The 21,788-nt window shown below is 37.6% G+C and overlaps 2 protein-coding genes across 2 annotated transcripts in view; both read left to right on the top strand.

Moving 5' to 3' along the window:
* The first annotated feature begins 87 nt into the window (after positions 1 to 87).
* Positions 88 to 7,595, top strand: fkbp8 (FKBP prolyl isomerase 8). The gene is made up of 9 exons (XM_039694900.2): positions 88 to 184; positions 1,542 to 1,810; positions 1,956 to 2,125; positions 2,265 to 2,353; positions 3,220 to 3,440; positions 3,524 to 3,696; positions 3,884 to 3,961; positions 6,230 to 6,364; positions 7,009 to 7,595. Exons 2-9 carry the CDS (start codon positions 1,555 to 1,557, stop codon positions 7,093 to 7,095), a joined length of 1,209 nt encoding a protein of 402 aa, XP_039550834.2. The 5' UTR covers positions 88 to 184; positions 1,542 to 1,554; the 3' UTR covers positions 7,096 to 7,595.
* Positions 7,596 to 9,149: 1,554 nt separating this feature from the next.
* ell (elongation factor for RNA polymerase II) overlaps positions 9,150 to 21,788 on the top strand; it is a 31,331-nt gene continuing 18,692 nt past the window's right edge. Inside the window, exons 1-2 of the mRNA XM_039694777.2 lie at positions 9,150 to 9,354; positions 18,749 to 18,793. Of these exons, the coding sequence (XP_039550711.2) occupies positions 9,220 to 9,354; positions 18,749 to 18,793 (180 nt within the window). The 5' untranslated portion in view covers positions 9,150 to 9,219. The remainder of the gene's footprint in view (positions 9,355 to 18,748; positions 18,794 to 21,788) is intronic.

Raw genomic sequence — 21,788 nt, 5'->3', positions numbered from 1 at the left:
TTATAGAGAGAGAGAGTTAGTTGTTATTTAATATAAAAGTCCCCTGCAGTCATTGCAGCGACCTTGACTATATGACTCTTATTTTGTACTTGTCGGAATTGAATGTTAACCTTTACCCGGAAGTTGCACAGATTGATCTTGTTTTGTTGTCAAAGTTGTGCTGCGCAGCTCCAAGCAGATTGCGGTAAGTGTGCTCATCTCTTTTCATATTCACCACACTTTCAAAACGTATTACTGCACAATAGCCTTTAAACCAAAGTTGTGTCTTCTCATTGTACTTAACACTTGAGTTGTGGCGCTTGTAGAGCGCGAGCCCGTCACCAAAGTTGCTGGAATGTTCTGGAAAAGCTGTAATTTCTGCAAATAATTAAAAAAATGCTTTAAAAAAATGAATGCATGCTCTCCCACTCATAATTCAGTACAAAACCGCCAAGACCTTATTAGATCGCTCTTAAATTGCAGGAATAAATTTTATTATAATTACAACAGGACATGTACACTTATAAGATGCACATTCAATTATAATTTGTATTAAATTGTGTTTAAATTGATATATTTTTAATATTAAAGTTTTAGCTCATGCTACAACAATTACGATTTCATCAAAAATGACTATGGTATTACCGTGTTGTTGTTTTTTGCTCGAGTACCATATAGTATGACAAAAGAGGTAATTATTTAATAATATTTGGTAATTTTTGTACAATAGTTCCTCCACAGTATTTTTATAAGGGCGTAATTAGCCTTTTCACACTTCTAAGTTGGACATTAATATATAATTTCATTTCAACAAATTATTATAAGTATCCAATGATAAGTAGGGTTTCTTTTCCAAAAAGTACCATGGTAATGGCACAATGAATGAAATGTAAATACTCTAATCATTCCACAGTATTTTTGTAATGTAAATTTTATATTTTATTTGTAAATGTTGATTTGTATTCTATATGATCATTTATTAATTTGAAAGGACAAATAATTTATTAGTCTTTTTGTAACTATGATTGAATTGGAAGTGCTATACACAATATTTGTTTCCAAAAATTCAAGCTAGGTATGCAGTTTCTTCAACAATATCTTGCTGAATGCCAACGGGTGTATGATAAACACTTATAAACACAACCATTGTTTTAATGTTAAAAAGCAATAAATAAGCTTATATAATATTATGCACTAGTAGAAATGCTTGTGAAATTGATAGTTAAAGCTCAACCGCTGTTGGTTTATTATTTACAGAGATTGCAAGCAGCGAATGTGTGCTGATTCTTTTCGATTTTAACTGTATGTATAAGGTCACGGGTTGACCTTTCCTCTGAAGATTTTCAGAGAAAAAAAAAAACGTGTGTACTGTGTATGCTAAACAATAGTTCGGAGAAAACACAAAAGGAGATGTTTATTTCAAATCTGCTCTTGGACATTCAAAAGTAAATTGAGACGATGCTTGATTGTTTTGGTCACCATTCACTTTCATTATATGGAAAAGAGCAGCTCGGATATTCTGCTAGACATCTACATTAATGAAACTTGTTTTTCTCCTGCAGAACGCGAGTCCAGATGGCCGACGGTGGGGTTGTGAATGGCTCGGCTGATAACCAGGAGGTGGCGCCGTCGGGTAAGAAATCTGGACGTGCCTCGCTGCTCGATAGTGGTGAAGACTTTGAAATGTTGGAGGATGTGGAAGAGGATGTGGATGACGACCTCCCGCCTTTAGAAGACGCAGGTGGAGGAAAGAAGAAAGACGCTACAAAAGCAGACGCTCTTGCCGATCAAACCCCTTCTGCAGAACCGGAAGAGTGGCTGGATGTTTTAGGTACGTTTATTTTGGCAGCAATAATTCATTAGTTAATGGAGATGAACAAGTATACAGACTGATGGCATATTTTCACAGCATATTCATGAAAAGATGGTGGAGTGAAGTATGATGGTTTGAAAGCATTTTCTGTTTAAACGCACAGGAAATGGGCAGCTTAGGAAGAAAGTTCTGGAACCCGGGGCTGGTCCAGACAGCAGACCCCAAAGAGGCCAAAATGTCACAATTCATCTTAAAAGCAGTCTTACTGATGGAACGGTGGTAGAAGAGCTGCCTAATTTATCTTTTACTCTTGGTGATGGGGATGTCCTCCAGGTATTATATTATACATTTAATTTTTAGAAAATTGTCTAGTATATATTTGTGAAATATTACCTATCATACGTGTATTGGGCCCTCAGCTATGATGATTAAAATGATTAAAAACATATTTTGTTGTTCCTGTTTTAATTAGGGTCTGGATCTCACTGTACAGCTGATGGAAATGGGCGAAAAGGCTTTGATCGAAGCGGGTGCTAAATACACGTATGGTGCCCTTGGCAGGTTAGATTCTCTCTATATATTTATTTATTTATTTATTTATGTGATATAAAATTGTAAAGTTAAAACGATTGCTTAATGTTAAAAGAAATGCTTTTAAATGCAGCCTTCGTGAGCATAAGAGACTTCAGTTTAAATATACAGTTGTGATCAAAATTATTCACCCCCTGGAGACCTAACAATTTACAAATGCACGCTTTTCTAAAGATACCGAGTTTAAAAAAAAAATGCATCTATAATAATTGAATGGCAAATTAAAAGTGATAATATCATCAATATATAACGTAATGCTTTTGAGTTGTAGGATTTTTTTTCTAATACAGCTGTCATAATTATTCAACCCCTTTTCAATGCTGCTGTTTTATATGGTATGGTACAAAATTGTGTAAAAACTCAATGAAGCCTTTAGCTTGTGCTGCTACACATACTCACCTAAAGGATTATTAGGAACAGCATACTAATACTGTGTTTGACCCCCTTTCGCCTTCAGAACTGCCTTAATTCGACATGCCATTGATTCAACAAGGTGCTGAAAGCATTCTTTAGAAATGTTGGCCCATATTGATAGGTCTGTGGGGGCCATTTTAGTTCAGTGAACTCATTGTCATGTTCAAGAAACCAATTTGAAATGATTCAAGCTGCATTATCCTGCTGGAAGTAGCCATCAGAGGATGGCCATAAAGGGACGGACATGGTCAGAAACAATGCTCAGGTAGGCCGTGGCATTTAAACGATGCCCAATTGGCACTAAAGAGCCTAAAGTGTGCCAAGAAAACATCCCCCACATCATTACACCACCACCACCACCAGCCTGCACAGTGGTAACAAGGCATGATGGATTTTATGTTAAACATCCTCTGTTCTGTCAGCTCTACTCCGGCTGTGCCTCCTGACGCTGATCTCATCCTGGAGGTGGAGCTGTTGTCGGCAGATGACGCCCCAGACCTGGAGCTCATGCCGCCCTCGGAGAGAATCAGTTTGGCCAACAGAAAGCGAGAGCGAGGAAACGTCCACTACCAGCGCGCCGACTACGCCTTTGCCGTCAACTCATACGGCATCGCACTACAGATAACTGAAGCCAGTTTCAGAGGTGGGACTGCCTCATTCATGATTCATTTAGTTTATTTCTACATCATTTGATGGTCACGTCTGCAATCATTCGGTATCTTTTAGTGGATATCAGTCAACAAGAAGAGGAAGAACTTTTGGACATGAAGGTGAGATGTCTCAACAATATGGCCGCTGCTCAACTCAAGCTAGACCACCATGAAGCCGCACTGCGCTCCTGCGTCTCCGTCCTGGCGCACCAGCCAGACAATGTCAAAGCCCTGTTCCGCAAAGGCAAGGTTGGTTTCCTGGGTTCAGATGCATATCATTTTCACTCACTCTCATTAAATAGTAATGCACTCCTGGTTTTGGACACAGCGAGAGTTGTTCGGTCATTTGGTTCCTTTCAGGTTTCTGGCCACGCCAGAGGGAAATAAAAGAGATGTGTTGAGATTATAAAGTACTGACATGTGTTTGTGTCTGCAGGTACTGGCTCTGCAGGGTGAGTTTGCTGAAGCCATTCAAACACTGAAAAGGGCCTTGAAGTTGGAGCCAAGTAACAAGGTAACAAAAGAGAAAATTTAAAGGGATAGTGCATCCATAAATGAAAATCAAAATTATCAACTGCGATAGATTTATTGTTAAAGAAAAATGAAAATTAAGTCATTAATTACTCACCCCCATGCTGTACCAACCCCGTAAGACCTTCGTTCGTCTTCGGAACACAAATGAAGATATTTTTGATTAAATTTGAGAGCTGGATCACAGCTACATAGGCTGCCTAAGGGATTGAAACTTGATGGCCCAGAAAGTCATCGAAGAAAATATTTAAATATTCCATGTGACTACAGTGGCTCAACTATAAGTTTATCAAGCAACGAGAATACTTTTTGTGTGGAAAAAAAAACAAAACAAAAATAACGACTTTATTCGACTCTCTTGAACTCTCGTCTCAGGCCTACAAGGAAGAAAAGAAGTAGTCGAATAAAGTCGTTATTTTTATGTGTTTTTTCACACAAAAAGTATTCTCGTCGCTTGATAAACTTATACTTGAGCCACTGTTGTCACATGGTCATGGAATATACGTGTATATATATATATATAAATTTCAAGTTTCAATCCCTTAGGCAGCCTATGTAGCAGTGATCCAGCTCTCAAATTTAATCAAAAATATCTTCATTTGTGTTCCGAAAGCCGAACGAAGGTCTTTCGGGGTTGGTACAGCATGGGGGTGAGTAATTAATGACTTAATTTTCATTTTTCTTTAACAATAAATCTATCGCAGTTGATAATTTTGATTTTATATTATTTATGTTTATTTATATATTTTATTTATATATTATTTGTTTACTTTTTTATATCTTATTTTTATTTTATTTTATTTATTGGATATTTTATTTTAAATCTTATCTTATTCATTGAAAGAAATTAGTTTTTATTGGAAATTTGTATCTTTTGAGAAATATTATATTTTACGTTTTATACATATCATAAATTGTGCTATTAAAAATTGGTATCCATTGAGACCTACTATTTTTGTTTATTTAATTTTATTTTTCATTGAATATGTGTTCTGGTAAATTGTGTTTTATTGAAAACTGGAATCGGTTGAGGACTACCGGTACTTGTATAACAGGTCCAGAAACATGCATTTCTTATTATAACCTGCAGATGGAACCACAGACCCCACATATAGCCTGTCTGCACACAGTACAGAGTGTTCAAAAACTCCTAGGATCGCATTTCTGTCCGTCTCTATAAATAACCGGGTCCCTCTGCACACTTGCCATATCTAAAGCAGTGTTGGCCTGCTCTGCTTACACAGGCGAACGGATGAGGTTCCCTGTGTCCCACCATCTGACAGCCACGGCTTTCTGCTGTATGACCAGAGCCACCTACGTCTGCACATTTACACCCTTCTCTTCTCATGTGACTGGCCCTTACAGAGGCTCCAGAACAGAATTCCTTAATCCACTCTGATCCCATCTCGTCAGTTTCCCTTTACCCTACTTGTTTTAGTCATTAGCCTGTAATTCAACTTCAGCACTAATTAAAGTAATTGCTAGGTTGTCGTGGTACATTTGACTTGGGCGGCTCCTGAAAGTCTACATTTAAGGTGCCATTCACAGTCCTTGCTAATTAGCAATAATTGTTTAACGTCTTGTTTTTAACTGTCATTTTGATGTTTGTAGGTTACTGCTTTGATTTAGCAGTGTTTCTTTAGCATAATGCCTAATTGAGCAAATGAGTCATTCTGTAAAACAAATTAAACCAGTCAATAATATGATCGATTTAGATCCACTCGGTGAACTTACACAACTTGAGAGAATCAATTTGTATTAATCACCTTACAATTGACTCATATAAACTATAGTCTATAAACTGAATATAACAAAATTAAGGAACTATTCTAGTGCATTCACATATATTGCCTGCACAGTCATTGGCTTAAACCAGAGTACATCTAAACCTCTTCACTCAGCCATGGCCAATTAAGAGATTATATAAGAGAAAACTGATAATGCATATGTGTGCGACCCATCCATATAAAGGGATGTTTCTTCAGTACAAGATTTTCAGTTTTCACTTCTGCTTTTGTCTTCTGTGGCATTGCAGCTGATTTTTGGAAGCATGTGAATGCGGTTTTAATCTCGAATTGGTTTATCTCTTGTCTTTTGTGTAGGCATTTTCTCAATCTCCAACAGCATTGTCATGTTTAATCATTTGCGTACCGCCCAAATGTGTTGGTGTGCTGCAGTGGGCAAGTTTCATCAGCCTGGAGATACCCACACACACACGCACTATTCATTCTCTCTGCCCTTTCCTCGGCAGACCATCCACGCTGAGCTGTCGAAGCTTGTGAAGAAACACTCTGAGGAGAAAGGAGCCGAACAGGCCATGTATAAAAAGATGCTGGGCAACCCGTCAAACGCCAGTGTGCAGAAGCACCGTGCCAAGTCCTCATGGGTGAGGGAATGAACTGCCCCTATTTAAACTATTTAACACTATGCATTGTTTGATTATTTTGTTATCATGTCGCTTACTCTCAACAGGAAGTGGAGTTTACAAATGACAAAGTGCATGTTTGTGCCTTAAAGTGATCAAATCTGTCATTATTTTATCACCCTCATGTTGTTCCAAATTTATACATGGCTGTTCTTATAGGAGTAGTTCACTTTAAAAAAAAACTTTTGCTGATAATTTACTCACCCCCATGTCATCCAAGATGTCCACGTCATTCTTTCTTCAGTCGAAAAGAAATTAAGGTTTTTGATGAAAACGTTCCAGGATTTTCTCCATATAATGGACTTCAATGGGAACCAAACGGTTCAAGGTCCAAATGAGAGTTTCACTGCAGCTTCAAAGGGCTTTAAACGACACCAGACGATGAATAAGGGTCTTATGTAGCGAAATGATCGGTCATTTCAAAAATAAATAAAATTTAAGTTTTATAAGCACAAACGGTCGCCTTGCTCTGTTCTGTGATGCGCGTTCTCGACTCTCCTGTCATCAAAATGAACAAATCTTTTTTTTTTGAGTCATTTGGTTCATTCAACGAAAAAAAAAATGTAATAAATATTTCTTTTAATCAAGTATTTATCTTTTTACAGAGTCTCAACTGGAAGTGGCTTTTCGGGGCTACCGCCGTCGCGATTGGAGGTGTAGCTTTGTCGGTTGTCATCGCAGCTAGAAATTAACCGAAATTTACTGTGACACGATGGATGACGTGGTGCTCAAGACTTTGAGCATGTCAAGCCCTCAAAACACCTTACTGACCTTTTATAAAATAGAATTGAAAGTGAACTGGTTGTAATTTCTGTCCTCCATCAAGCTTTAGAGGTTTTAAATGGTGTTCACTTTTTACTTTCAATGCATGAAAGATCAGCTGGGAAGAAATAGATGAGAAATATTATATTATTCCTATTTATGTACAGAAAAGATCCTAGTTATAATAAATAAATGTATTGATGTACAGAATGATACTCTTCAGGTTGTTGGACGCAGTTGTGTTTTGCTTTAGAACTCAGACTACAATTTTTTTTTTTTGTGAAGGTCCGTAAGCTTATTTTGGTAAACTGAAACTTGCCTGTGAACAGTCTTGAGCATTCAAGAAAATGATTGTATGCCTTTTCCTTTGCAGTACCTACAGATATCTTTAGCTTCTGATGCAAAAGAAAGACAACTCTATTTTAAAAGTCTTTGCACTGATGTGGTACGTTTTCACACTTCTTTCCCATTTATAGGCTCCAAAATTTCCTAGAAGTAAAATCAACTGTCTGATTCAATAATGTTTCCATATGTTTCGTGACCAAACACTGCAAGGAAGGTCACATGGACCTTTTTGGTTTATGTTTTTCAGCTTCTACAATAATTCTGTGCATTTAATTTGAATTATTTATTTAGGATGAACCGATGTGTGTTGTCATTTTTTTTTTCATTGATCCTTATGTTGATTGTCTCAGTTCCCATTCCAATTTTTTTTGTATTGGTAACTTCCAGCATTCCCCTTAAAGTTTTGTAAATCCCAAAATACTTTTGCACTCTGTGTTCATATGGTTGAAAATAAAGTGATTTCTGCGAAATGTTTCTATGAATTTCTATGAAAAGGTAACAAAAATGAGGTGTTAATATAATAACAATTCAATGGTTCTTTGCCCGCGCTGTATTATTAACTACTATAATATACATTTATAAAGTATGAATTCCCTGTGAACGTTAATAATGAAAAATGAACGTGCGTTCTGATGAAATGGAGAATGTATTTAAAGTGCATAACATCATCCCTTTCGACGTTGTAGTCATGTGGGGCATTCCCTATTCACGTTTTTTTCCCCCCGACATTGACGTTTTCTGACGCAATTCTGAGTGAGAAGTGTTCAATCCAAAACCTTCCCCCACCCCCAAATCAAGAGTTTTCCAGTGTACAAAAACACTGCCAAACATGGTCAAACCAAAATTGCTAAACATATACGTTTGTCTTATTGTTGATACATATTTGGAAAATAAGGACAAAATAGTGCTTCAAAGCTCTTTTCTAATGACGCCACTCATCTGTCATTTCTGGCGATGTCCAGTCAGTGCATGAAAGAATTTTTCGTTCGAGTCGGATCTTTTCAGTGAAACGGTTCGCAATGATTTGTTCATTAATTGGACGACTCTCGACTGAATCGGAACTCTAGTCAATAATTCTTACTCAAATCCACTCACTCAAAATACTACAATAGCTAAAAAGTACAAATGATGTTACAACGCAAACTATGCTTGACTTATGTTTATGTATTGTCTGTTTTATTACCGTGCAAAATTAATGTAAATAAAATTTGGTTTGTGTAGCCCATTATGCAAATTATATTTAAACAAGATCTAAAAATAAATCATAATCCAAGCAACTATAAACGCCCTTTATAATAAAACGCAATTGTTAACAGCATTCCCTCCCTGTCTTTTAGAGCTTGCTTTTTATTTTTTATTAAACCGTACAAAATATCAAAGCATAAGGCAATACAGACAGTCATGGAAACAACAAAACAAAGACGAAAAGATACACAAATACAAACGTTTTTAGAGCTTGTGACATATCATTGATGACGTAAAATGATACAGCGGAACCGTTTTCGAATCAATTGCTCGAAAGAACCGAGTCGCGGAAATGAGCCAGACTTCCCATCACTGGCCATCCCTCTTATGATTACCCCGAAGCCACGCCCCCTCCCGCCTGTACGTAATTCACGCCTCATGAATAATCCATACCCTTCCCTCACTCGAGCTGCTTGTTGCGTTCACGGCAGAGGCGCGTGAGCGTGGTGGGAAATGCGAGCAAGATGGCGGCGTTGAAGGAGGAGCAGTGCTACGGACTGTCCTGTGGAAGAGTGAGCAATGGCAGCAACATCTCCGTCTATCACGTCAAGCTGACTGACAGCGCGCTGCGAGCATTTGAAGACTACCAGAGCAACAAGGTAAGACGCGCGTCGACCGCAACGCGAGGCTGGATAAACATTGCTAACAGGCTAACAGTGAGTAGCAGGCGACAGTTATTTCCCTGCCTGACAGCAAATCACCCTCTCAGCTGAACAAATTCCCCTTAAAGCGACCAGGAACTTTGGTGTTCGCGAACTGTCATTTGCTGTCGCTGCCTTCCTTATTAAGCACTTCATACACTAACGAAAGCATTAATTAAGCTCTCTGCAGGTAATTAAAAAAATAACATAACTTGTTATTATATGCGTGTTGGTCTGGTCTGGTGGCAGACAGCCTAGTTTGGTTTAAAGCAGCTGGGTTCGCAGGTTCTTGAAAAACCTGGAAATGTCTGAGAATTGTAGAATTGCGATTTACAAGTCTGGGAAAGTCATGGAAATTCCAATAATGAATAGACATTTTTTTTTTCTAGTTATGTTGGCTCTCAACCAGGGGCCCAGCTTGGACCAAAGGACGACTTAATTGATAAGTTAAAGATCATGAAAAAGGAATCCAACTGTTGAGATCCACTGATTTAAACTTGTTTTTTCTCCCACTTTTTATGAAATGTAACTTAATATGAAATGTACTTTTTTCCCAGACTGTTTTGTTTATAAAATCAGTCAATTTTTCTAATAAAATAGACATTTGTCACAGTGGAATTAAACCTGTTAATTTCTATTCATTTAAAAAAATATATTTTGTTTTAAATGTGTGTTGGCCATTTCTACAAGCTAACAAGCTTATCTACTCGACAACAACAGAAAGATAAAGTGAAGTTGCCTTTATAACATTTGTTTGTTGTATATAAAATTCCTAGTTTAAACCAGAAACTACTGCTTAATTTAGTTTGGATAAGATACGAAAGATGCTGCTTTCAGCCTGTGTGCCTGAAGCAATTGTTCCTATTTTAAACCTGTTACTAATTTGTATTCAGCAGTTTTAAGTGTAATTTGAACTCACCAGTTTTAGTAGGACGCTGTTTTCCACATTGCAAAGCAGTGAATCTGTGTCTTTGAGACTGTGAGTTGTTAATGCCATTGGAATCTATCATGAATGAGTGTAAGCGCATCTTCGAGTGTCCACTGATCTGAAAAGCAAATATTTTATGGCGTGTTTTGAGTTGAATGACTTGGTTTGGGTTCTCATCTTTTGGTTGAAAGGATCGTGAACTGTTGCAGATACAACAGGTTGGTCAGATGGATGATATTTGTTAATAACAAGCATTGGTTTGTCTGTGCTGTTTCAGATCCGAGGCAGACCCTCGTGTTAAGCGGTTCATGTTTGGTATAATAAAGCAAATGCAACTCGATCCAAAAATTCAACAAAGGTCAAGACTCGCCGTATTCAAACTAGTGGAAGTTGTCACACTTCTGATGATGTCAGGAATAAAATTACAACTTTCGGCCTACACCCAAGCCGTTTGTAACAATTGGATGAAATATTGAATGTCAGCTAGGTCTGGTTTAAGTGTTGCTGTCTAATGCAGTGATTAATATGGCGTATTCCTTAGATGTGATATGTGAAACTCAAGTCGACTGGCTACATGTGACACTGTGAGGGAGGCTGAAGCTTTGCTCAAGTATTTTTAGCTTTCCAGCCGAGTGCATAAATGCTACTTGTAAGTTTAGAGTAAGATAGTCTTCGTTTGGTGTATTTGCATATGTACTTTAGCATTTTTAAAGGCATTTTTGTCTAGATCATGGTTATTTTACTTTTTCTAAGTTGTTTTTTATAGCTGTCACACATTTAAATGTATTGGACTCCATTGTTTTCTGAAGAGCTTGTTGATTTGAAATGTTGCAACATTCTTAAAAGTAGTTTAATAAATGAATCTGTTATATCCTTCTTCTCGTGTTTTGAAACATGTTTGTTACTCACGTGACTGGTGTTGTGTAACTTGGTCCTACTTTGACGTTGTATACAAGTACTTACTGGATTACACAAACCTTACAAATCCTGTCTACTAATTGACAGCATAACCTTTTCCAATTGGATGGTTATGAATAATATTTAAAAAAATATAGCTGCAAGCAGCGATGACGGGCCCAAGACGGTGGCACTGCAACCCCGGTATATAGCTGAAAAAATAAATTAAAAAATCCACAATAAATATATACACGCACAAATAAACAGAACAATAACTTGAATAGGGTGATAGCTTATTAGGGCGGGGTAAAAAAATATTGATTTCTCAATTTGATTTTTTTTTTTATCGATTCTCATATTTACGAACCGGTATCGTTTTTTAAATCCCAAGAATCGATTAGGCTTGTCATCCTGTTTTCAGTTGATGAATGAATGAACATTGTAGCGTGCATCCCATCCAATAAATCGCAATAGCTTTGTTATTGAAATGAAACAGTCTCGGATTTCAAATTGCGTCCATTTTCTTAAGAAATTAAAAAACATACGTTTTTGGCATTGTGGCTTAATCGCTGTGGCTCAGCTCAAGAGAAGCCTTAATAATACCAGTTACAGCGTGAAATATACATGAATGAGCATCTGAAAGTGTGTCAATAGATAAGTACCACTTATCGAAATCTGTGTCATGTCACATGGAATCGCTCAGTATTTCAACTGTGGAAAGACGTCAGTAAAACAGTTTGTAAACAATGTCCTGTAATGCCACATTTACCTAAAAAAACATATCGAGTCACCACAGGACTTGTTAGTCAGCTAGAAAAATTAACTCTAGAGAGGAGCATTTTGCTAAATATATACACTATATTACATATTCATTATTTTTAATGTTCTTCAATATTAAATGCATGTTTGTGCAAGTTTTTATGACCGCCACCAAAGAAATTTTTTTTTTTTAATTATTCAGACAATTATATGAATATTTAATATCAGTGCATTTTTAGTAACCTTATGACCTGATAAGATCCGGAAAAATCGCGTTGTAGTCCAAACAAGACGTTTGTTGTAGATCTTGGAAAGTGGATTCAGTTATAAAATATCTCCCTTTATAGTGGACTTTGAGCTTTGTCACCTTACAGATTTTTTTTTTTTTTTTTACAGCAACATTTCTACTTTATTTGGTGTGAAGCATAATAGGACCCCTTTAATTCAGGCAAATTCTGATCGCAAGGAACCATTTTTCGCACCTGCCAGTGATGGCATGATTGCATCACGTCTATATCTTTGTGATTGTATGATTGTGTCCATCGCATGAATACTGTATAAGGATGAGAGCTGGGTTCTTGATGTAGAGAAAAACAGGGATAATCAGAATGACTTGGCTCTGCAAATAAATGGGTCAGCCATTTTACTGGGCCGCCCTGGCCTGTTGTTTGAATATCTGTAGGGAAATATGTTGTGGCATCTTGGTTAAGTTTGTTGTAACTGAGTCCAAAGATTTTGTCTTATCCAACAAAGAGTTGTCACACAGAAAGCAAAAATATTTTTCAGAGTCTCTTTAAAATGATAGTTCACAATGTAAGGAAGTCATATGGGTTTGGATGACGAGATGGATACTTTTTTAAATAGTATCCCTCTCGTCTGCTATCTGGCCAAAATATTCGGCCAAATATTTTCAGTTCCCGAAATTCCGGTGCATAGTATAAACAATGATTTGATTTACAAGGTGTTCAGATTAGTCCTTTGCTATGAAATTGACATGATGGTGAAGAGAGAATCAAATTTGACTCGATTTGCCATCAAAAAGGGCGGTAAGAGCCTTGGCACAGAGTCTTAAGAAGTAATTCAGAGGTTGTTCTTGGATCAGGGGTTGGCCGTGTGAATTTCTCCATTACGTTCCTCTGAGTCCACAGCTGTCCTCTGGAGAGTAGCCTGCAGAGATGTCTTCGGTCAGGAGCCTGCAGAAACGGTCATTAAATGGATGTAATGATCTTGAGAATGTTTATCTACTCCTTCATGGATAAACTACATTACATGGTGGGTGTTTTGCCTCTGCATTTGGTGTCCGGTGTTATCGACCAACGCAATGGCTTGAGTGACACTGGAGGGGAAGCACAAACAGCAGAGTCTTTACTTTCCTCTTAGTTTGCACTTTTCTTGCAGTTCCACAGGTCACTGCCATCGATTTGTTGTCTCAAGTGATAGTCTTATCTAACTGGTTCCAAGCCTGGTGCTTCACAGGTATTTTAAAAGGAATAGGTCACCCCAAAAATTAAATTTACTCACCCATGTTGTATGACTTTATTTTGTTGAATACCAAGAAACATGTTTATCAAATAATCTGACTTTAAAGCAGTATTGATAGTAGCTTATTTGCTAACTATTTCCAGTAATGAGAATTTCTGACGGATGGCTTTGGGAAATCTAAATCATTTCATTTAATCAGTTTTAGTGAATCACTGCTCGGATAACTCATTTTAATTGGGTTGTCCGAACATGGATTTGCTAATTAATTACTCGGTATTCTCACTGTACTTTCCTCATTGGATCATTGCTGTTTATTCATATTTTTGGTTCAGTGTTTTGAGTTGTATTAATGTTGATTTAAGTTTGCTCATCCTAATAAAGATTGTTTTTGCTAGTAGTATAATATATTTATAATGTGGCCAAGATTACATTCTAAAAACATGAATTCAGACCAAGCCAGTTTAGTTTTATCCGTTTGTGCTACTTGAGACATTCTTCACAGCATTGATGATCGCAAACCTTGTTGCTCAACGTGCCAGCAGTAGATGGACTGGATTCATGTGGAGGTCAGCCACTGTGTCATGGATATTTAAAGAATGCTGATTTTACATTTTTCAATGCTGAAACTAGGGCCTGGTAAACCAGAATTAGTGCCCAATATGACTCTGAAATGTCAGGCTGTCATGAGACCTCTGCACTTTGTGTTGAGGTTCATTTTGACCTTTTTTTTTAAGGCTGTTAAACCATTTCACTCCTCACTATGATTTAATTTGCATATTGTGGATTTAAGGTCATATTTCAAACCTGATAATAGATCAAACTTACACTGATGCTCATTTAAAAACATGTTTTGATATTATTTTGGTCAACAAATCACTTATGAGCCTTGTTCGAGGTCAAAATGTCCGTATGTGTGCATATCTAGCGTTGTCCAAAATTGGTGCCTGTGCTCCGCCTAGATCTGTGTTGTGTGATCCGCTGGGGTTCCGACTGCGAGTGTTGGTCCGGAGCCATCCTCTGTCCCAAGGTTAGCTCTGTGGAACGTTCTGGGCTCGTGTCCCAGTGAATAGTGACATGTCAGCAGCCCATTCAAACGAACAGGCTGAGGGTTGCACTCTTTTTAGGACTGTGGAGAGAGACCGACTCGGGTTGATGCCTGTATTTATAACGCTTTTGAGATCTGATCGTCATGCTTATCTCTTGAATGCATTTCATTTGATCAAGATCAATTTCCTTTTCCCTGACCCCATATTTTATTACTCTTATATTATTTTCTGATAATTCTAAACCCATTTTTTTTGACAGATTTTCTGAAAATTATAATATATGATAAAAAAAAGAATTAAATTGTGATTAATTTGTACAAACTCAATTTTACTGCTACAATATCTCTATGGCAGTTCTATACTTCATAAACACTTGCTGGAAATCATTACTGATCTGTTAATGAACCATATTCAGGGTAGACTCCATATTTAAATTAAACGAAGGAAACGCGAGTTAGGTCTGTTATCATTCCTGGTAACTAGCCTTTGTTTATGTATACAGGCTATCAAAATATAAAAAAAAATTCATTTTGATTTATCGGCCAATATATCGGTTATCGGCTTTCAAATGTAAAGAATTATCAGTATCGGCCATATGGTCATATCGGTGCATCCCTAACTTTTCAGCCTTCACAACCAGGCCTAATTATCCTACGTTGCAGTTAATTTGAACCTGAATTGATGTATTACATGCATACGACTCAACTTTGTCCATATAGAATGTACATTAAGCTAATTTTTTCTGTGTCCTGACTTCTATGAATGTACAGATGCCGGTAATTACTATTGCATTGGATTTTGCCATACACAGCCTGTGCCTGCATTGTAATGTCTTCATTACACGTGCGTCTCAGTCACAGATGGAATCAAAAGGATGATTTATTCATTTCCTGATGTGAGCCGGAACCCCATGGACCAAACACAGTGCTTCAATGCATTTGTACAATTTGCCAAACTAGATGAAATGAGCCATGATAACATGCTCCTGCAGTCTCACAATTTGAGCTTGGATTGTTTGAGATAGTGACCAGTTTTACGTCTCTACATTGTCAATATTTCTGTTTTTAGAAAGCCAGATTTGGATGAGTTTGCTTTATGTGCTTTGTGACTTCAGCTACCCAAGTCGATAGGTTGACTGGAACATTCTTGCAGGGATAAAAAGGTGAAAAGCTGAAGATGAACTGTACAAACACTGATTATATGTTTAGCTGGTGTGGTATTATAGACATTGGCCCTCATTTATCATTCTTGCGTAGAAACAGGCGTATATGTTGGTGTAAGATTATGCTTGCACTCCTCTCACCGCCTGATTTATGAAGCTGTACGTACCTTTGAAATCCAGGTGTACGCAATGCCTGCCCTTGATAAATTCCGCCGCTGAAAACGATTAGAATATCATTAATATTAGAATTAAACGCCCCAATATATTCAAGGGAAAAATTTAAGTTGAGATTACTTATTTAAAATTGCAATCTGCAATGGAATTTTCTTTGAGCTACAGGTTTTCTGTAGGACTGCACAAGTTGGCATAAAATTGTTTGTCAATATGACTAAAATAACGTACTAATTGTGTCTTAATTTTAAACGTTAAGCCATTGAGTTTTCTTTTTACAACTGCGCGGTTAAGGGCCGTTCACACAGCACTAAGTTTTCGGTTTTACTGCGCTACTTTTCCATTGTTTTTCAAAGTAAACGTGTGCTAGACGGATGTCTTTCGCCATTTATTTTGTGTCAACCTTTTTTTTCGGCCCCTTTTTATTCCATTGACCTGCATTGATTAATTGTTTAGCCCTAGCATGTTTCGCTTTCTCAGTAGTTGTGATAAGTAAATATTTAGTTTTTATCAGTAATGATGGTAGATTAACAAACGCAAATAAATGTGAAAAACAGGTGGAATCTGATTGGCTGCCTGATTTTTGTCATTATAACAAGGCTAAAATCTTTACGATCTCTCCAAAACGCCTCTAGTTCCCTTTACTGGTATAATCTTCAAATTTTTCTTTAGTTTCCCTTTTTTCTCCTCAACGGCATTATCTGAGGAAGGAAGTGCGACATGTTTTGTTTACACTCAGTCAGTGGTTTGAGAAACGCTTCCTTCCAAGAAACAAGCCCTCAGTGACTGGTGCGACTAACCAGACGAGATGTTCTCTTTTTACGGAATTCGTTTTAAATCACCCTGCCAGACGTTTCCGGCTCATCTACCTCGCTAATTAGCACCAAAGCACCTTGTTTGAGATTCAGCCATTTGATTGAATGGACCGTAACAATTGGCCTTTCCCAGCTCCAACATTGACGTTATAAGTGGCTCGGGTTCAGATTGTTCTGTCAGGCCCAGATGAATCTAGTGTGTTTACTGAAATTGCTTTGATGAATACTTGTCTATAAAAGATGCTTTATAAAGTATGAAGTGGGTCGTAGGTGGCATGATTGCAATGATGGCCGGAGCTGAACCCTGCATATTCAAGTTTCCTGCGCTACTCAAGGCCTTGTTGACGATGTATTTCGCTCCAGTACGTAATTACTCCAGAACCCTCTATATAAATGTCAAACAACTAGCCTTTACTGAGTACCATGGGTTTGATCTGATGACATTGTGTGTGTTTCTTTTTATGTTTTCTTGGCACATGCTCCAGTCTTTTGAGTGCCTGCTGAAACCCTGCTCTTGCCCGGGCTAAAGCTCTTTATATTGGGAAACAAACCTCGTGGCTCAAGCGAGGAATTACTTGTAAAGCGTCCTCTTATTGCACTTGCACATCCTGCATCTGAAATCTGAAATGCCAGACGTGGTTTCGGGAGTATATTATGGAGCACTTTGTAGAGTTTTTTTAGTGTTGATTAAACGGTCTGCATGTTTATTGGTGTTTGATTCCTCCTTTAAGTCTCCGAGAGCATCTTGTAAATTTAAACTCTGCTTTGAGTAACGGAAAGGCCAGTGCTTGTCAGCTTAAAATGCATAAAACATGTCTTATGATTCCTCATTTTATAATTTCAAAATGATGTGCCTTCAGTATAAAACAATTATATGTATAATATAAAATGTATATAAAAAAAAACATTTGGTATAATCAAAATATAATTATTTATATACCCACACTTAGTGTTGTCACGGTACCAAAATTTCAGTATTCGGTACCGATACCAGTTAAAATTCACGGTTCTCGGTACCAATTTCGGTACCAAAGCTTAGTTTAAATTTACATATATTTAAGTGTTTATCACGGTTACAAGTATGGAAACTGTACATTTGTATTATAAACACTTTAGAAAAAGATTAGATAAAATGACCTAAAATAAACAATATTATACACTAACACATTTTTAAAGTTGTTTGTAAAGTTTTAATCCATTATTTATTTAATGCACAATGAATTAAGTGAACAAACATTAACAATCAGGTGTTTGTAATAAATAACATTTTCAAATATTAATTAATGTTGTAAAAATATATTGTTCACTCAATGTGTTGATAACTAAGTAATGTTTATGAATGGTATCTTTGTAGCATTACCATAAAACATGTTTTATTTGACTTGACTGTCCTTTTATTTAATCTAAAACTGCATTCATATTTAATTTTAAAAAGGCTTTTTAAACCTGCTGAGTTATAAAGGCAAGAATACGCCTAGAACTGGCACTGACATTAAATGACAATACTAATACCATATTACTCTGGTGTCGGGTAGATACTACTGTGTTCATGTACTCGTAAAACTACCCCGAAAGCACTTTAGAGGCCGTTCACATGTCGCGCGTGTTTTTTAATTATATTTTTGACGTGCTTATTCTTTCCAAAGCGCTTGCTCTCACGCGGCGTCTGTCGTTGCTATGCAACGCCAACGAGTTTTTATTATGAGCGCGCTTGCCTCGCGCCTATATTTGAAATTGCGAATTTGCATGTAATCGGCCTCTTATGGCAACGTGACATTAGCCTAATCCAAAATATTTACATATGTGGCTCTTTCCTCCTTTCGTTTCAACAAGTGGATTCAGAGAGAGAGAGCCATATCAGCGTTATGAAGAGGACGCAACTGTGCACGTTTCAGACATCGCGTCTAGAACAGAACTGGACGAACCTGGTATTCGGTACCTAGAAAAGCTGGTACCGTAACATTTTTTTTTTTTAGTACCGACTTGGTACCGAAGTACCGAGTTTTTTGACAACACTACCCACACTTGTATATCCATAATTATATATTTGACTTTGATTCCTTATGAATAATTTATCTTGTTTGTTTTGCAGGGCCTGGCTGCTAAACCACTAATAGGATTCACAGGAAACCAAGGGGTGAGTATGCACAATTTTTAACCTTTTGTTTGGGCCATAAACCACATTGATTGTCATGTTCCATCATGGAGCCACAGACCTTGTGTGAACCTGGGACTCTCCCCAGTTAATGTGAAGTGTCCTGGAGCAGTGAGACTTTGACTGTGTAGCTGGAAGTCATCACGTCACAGTAACCGCAGTATTCTCTGCTCACTGTTGCAACATCAGCGGTGAATCCATGCTAAGTCATAGACAGCCATTGGTGTGGATCTCCAACTCTTCAAAACTGAAAGAATTTTCTCAGACACATAGTGGTTGACGACAAATGAATCCCCCTCTTCTGTTATCAAAACCCACTACAGGATTTTTGTACACCTAGTTTTGGTTTTTCGTGTGCTCTACCTCAACCCAGACCTGACAGCGAATGGCCCAATACATGTTCGTGTTGCTGTTATCTAAGTATCTTGTTGAAGAATGTGGTTTGTCTACCTCACACTGATTTCAGAAGGCATGAAATCAAAATTGACCCTTATTTACTTTGTTAGTGCACATTACAAGTCTTGTGGTGAACTCTTAATCTGTGTTGATCTATCTGAATGTACTTCCCCTCTAGAATGGCTTTTCTTCTCTGATGACGTCAGATTGACTGCTTGGGTTGAACATCCCCTCCAACTGTCAGTCTGCGAGGTTTGACAGTGAGCTGAATGGAACGCCCTCTTTTCTAGATCCAATCAATTCCCAGCAGGGAAAAACAAGCCACACCCTCTTTATTTTATATTCAGTTTGACTTAAATGTCAATACTGAAGTTGGCCGCAACGTCTGGATCACGGTGACTTTAAACTGAAATTTTCTTATGCAAACATGCTGAAACATGACTGCAATTGTTGCAAGTTTTGTCATTAGGACAGAGGGTGTTTAAGGTGCATGTTTCCCGGACTTTTAGCCAATAAACTGACAAATCTGTCATTGACTCTTCCTCATGTCTTTCGAAACCGATATTACTTTATTTCTTTAGTTGGAAACACAAGGAGAAGTTGAGTAGAATCTACAAGCTGATTGCTTTTTTTTTTTGTAATTCTGGCCTACACCAATTAGCCAAGAATAATTTTCATGTTTTGGTCAATAACTGAAAATTATTTAAATTAAATATATATTTTTTTAATTAAATAGTAAAGCACTTAAAATAACAACATACACAAACTGTTAAACCAGAAAATTGGCGACTGACGATTATCAGTAATGTATTGTAGTAGTAGTAGTAGTATTATTAAAATATTAAATTAAATACTTTAGTTTTGTGAATTAAAGATTGCCAAGGATTTTGTTCCATAGCTACACATTACAAGAAACGTACCAAAAAAATGCCACAGATGAAGAGTCACGTGAAATCGCTAAAGCCCCTTTCAGACAGCGCGTTGATCCCGGGAAATTGCTAGAACGCCTTCTGTGTGAACGCAAACACGAACCGGGATTGATACTGGCATCGATGCCGGGTTGGGGACCTAGTAACATTGCCGGAATCAGTCTCGGAACGCACGCTGTGTGAACAAAAGCCAGGACTAATGCCGTAAGGGGTGTGTCATAGTGATGATGCTCGTGCCATCGCGCGACTCTATTGCTTTTAGAAGAAACTTTGTGCTCGTTATCAACAAAGTAAGGACGAACAAATGTCTGCAAACTGGAACGAAGCAGAGACCAGGAGCTCCTCACTATGCGCACTGAAGCTGAGATCATTCACCAGCTTTGTGGAACGGTATGCGCATGTACATGTTTTTGACGCGTACGTTACACGTCTCATCCTGACTTCATGTGTCTTTCCGGGATCTTGACAGGTTGTGTGTGAACACACTCGCAGATCCCGGCAAATCACCGGCAGTGTGAATGAATCAAAATCAAACAATCCCGGGACAAATGTCGGGTCACATTATCCGTGTATTTTCTGGAATCTCTGTGTGAAAGGGGCTTAATAGTTAATGGCAATTATTAATATACATTTAGTTTGTTATGAAGACAAAATAATATTCTGCAATATATTAGTTATTGGTTAACTTCTCAATAACAATTTCTTTAACGTTTTGTTTTGCACCATTGCTTTGACAAAGTATCTGTCAAAAGAGCTCAAGTTGAGAGTCAGTTGTCAAAGAAGCTTGCTCTGAGTGGGATGTATAGTGGTTTGTCTATAAATCATCAGTAGGTTTTCACTTGGTGTGTTTACTGATTCATCAGAAACCACATACTCGCACACCACCACGGTTTACTGAATCACATGTGGGATAAGACTGCCAGTTTGCTTGTCGAATTAAAGCTGTATCAGAGCTTTTAGTGGTGTATTATGAGCAGACAGACGGCATGAGAATCCTTGAAATGCTATATGGATGCAGCGAACCAGAAAGGATGGAGAGGTGGCCGGTCGCACGTGTTCCTTCAGACTAAATGTGTTTATCTGGCAGGCCCATCAGCCTTGCATTGGTAACCAATTGGTTGGGTTGAAATTTGCAAAGGGTAGGTGCATCCATGAGCTTTATGTGGACTTTCTGATAGAGCCAGACCAATATATCGGCAGGCCGATATTATCGGCCGATATTGGGCATTTTCTAAACTATCGGTATCGGCAGTTATAATGGCTGATAAGTGAATATTTCAAAAATAAAATAACGGACGAAACACGCTTGAACCATGTCATGAGTGTTGGAGTTGTATAGTTTGTCCACCAGAGGGCACTCTACACTGTCCCTGTTGGCAAAACTCGTTGAGTTGGTCACGATACATACATTGCTTGAATAACAATTAAAAGAACATCCCCATCAGTTCTCTTAACTCAAATAAGCATGACAAAATTTGTGACTATCATGTCCAGTTTTGGTGCTGTTAAATAAGCCGAGAGTGAAGCGGTAATAGTTACATTACGTTGTTACAGTGTAGTTGGCTGACTGTCCTTTTGACAATGTGACTGAAGTATTTCTGTAATGCCGCGTGACAGTTATAGCAATGAGACGTATCATCACTCCTTGGCCT

Source organism: Pimephales promelas, chromosome 2, assembly GCF_988280905.1.
Source record: "Pimephales promelas chromosome 2, fPimPro1.hap1.1, whole genome shotgun sequence".
NCBI lineage: Eukaryota > Metazoa > Chordata > Actinopteri > Cypriniformes > Leuciscidae > Pimephales > Pimephales promelas.
The sequence above is the reverse complement of the archived record's forward strand: the minus strand, read 5'-3'. Positions and strand labels throughout refer to the sequence as shown.

What these genes read in the sequence shown, in the direction of transcription:
- fkbp8 (XM_039694900.2), top strand. Translation starts at nt 1,555, where the DNA reads ATGGCCGACGGTGGGGTTGTGAATGGCTCGGCTGATAACCAGGAGGTG. An exon ending in AACTGAAGCCAGTTTCAGAG is followed by an intron (nt 3,441 to 3,523) that starts GTGGGACTGCCT and finishes GGTATCTTTTAG; the next exon opens with TGGATATCAGTCAACAAGAA. An exon ending in CCCTGTTCCGCAAAGGCAAG is followed by an intron (nt 3,697 to 3,883) that starts GTTGGTTTCCTG and finishes TTGTGTCTGCAG; the next exon opens with GTACTGGCTCTGCAGGGTGA.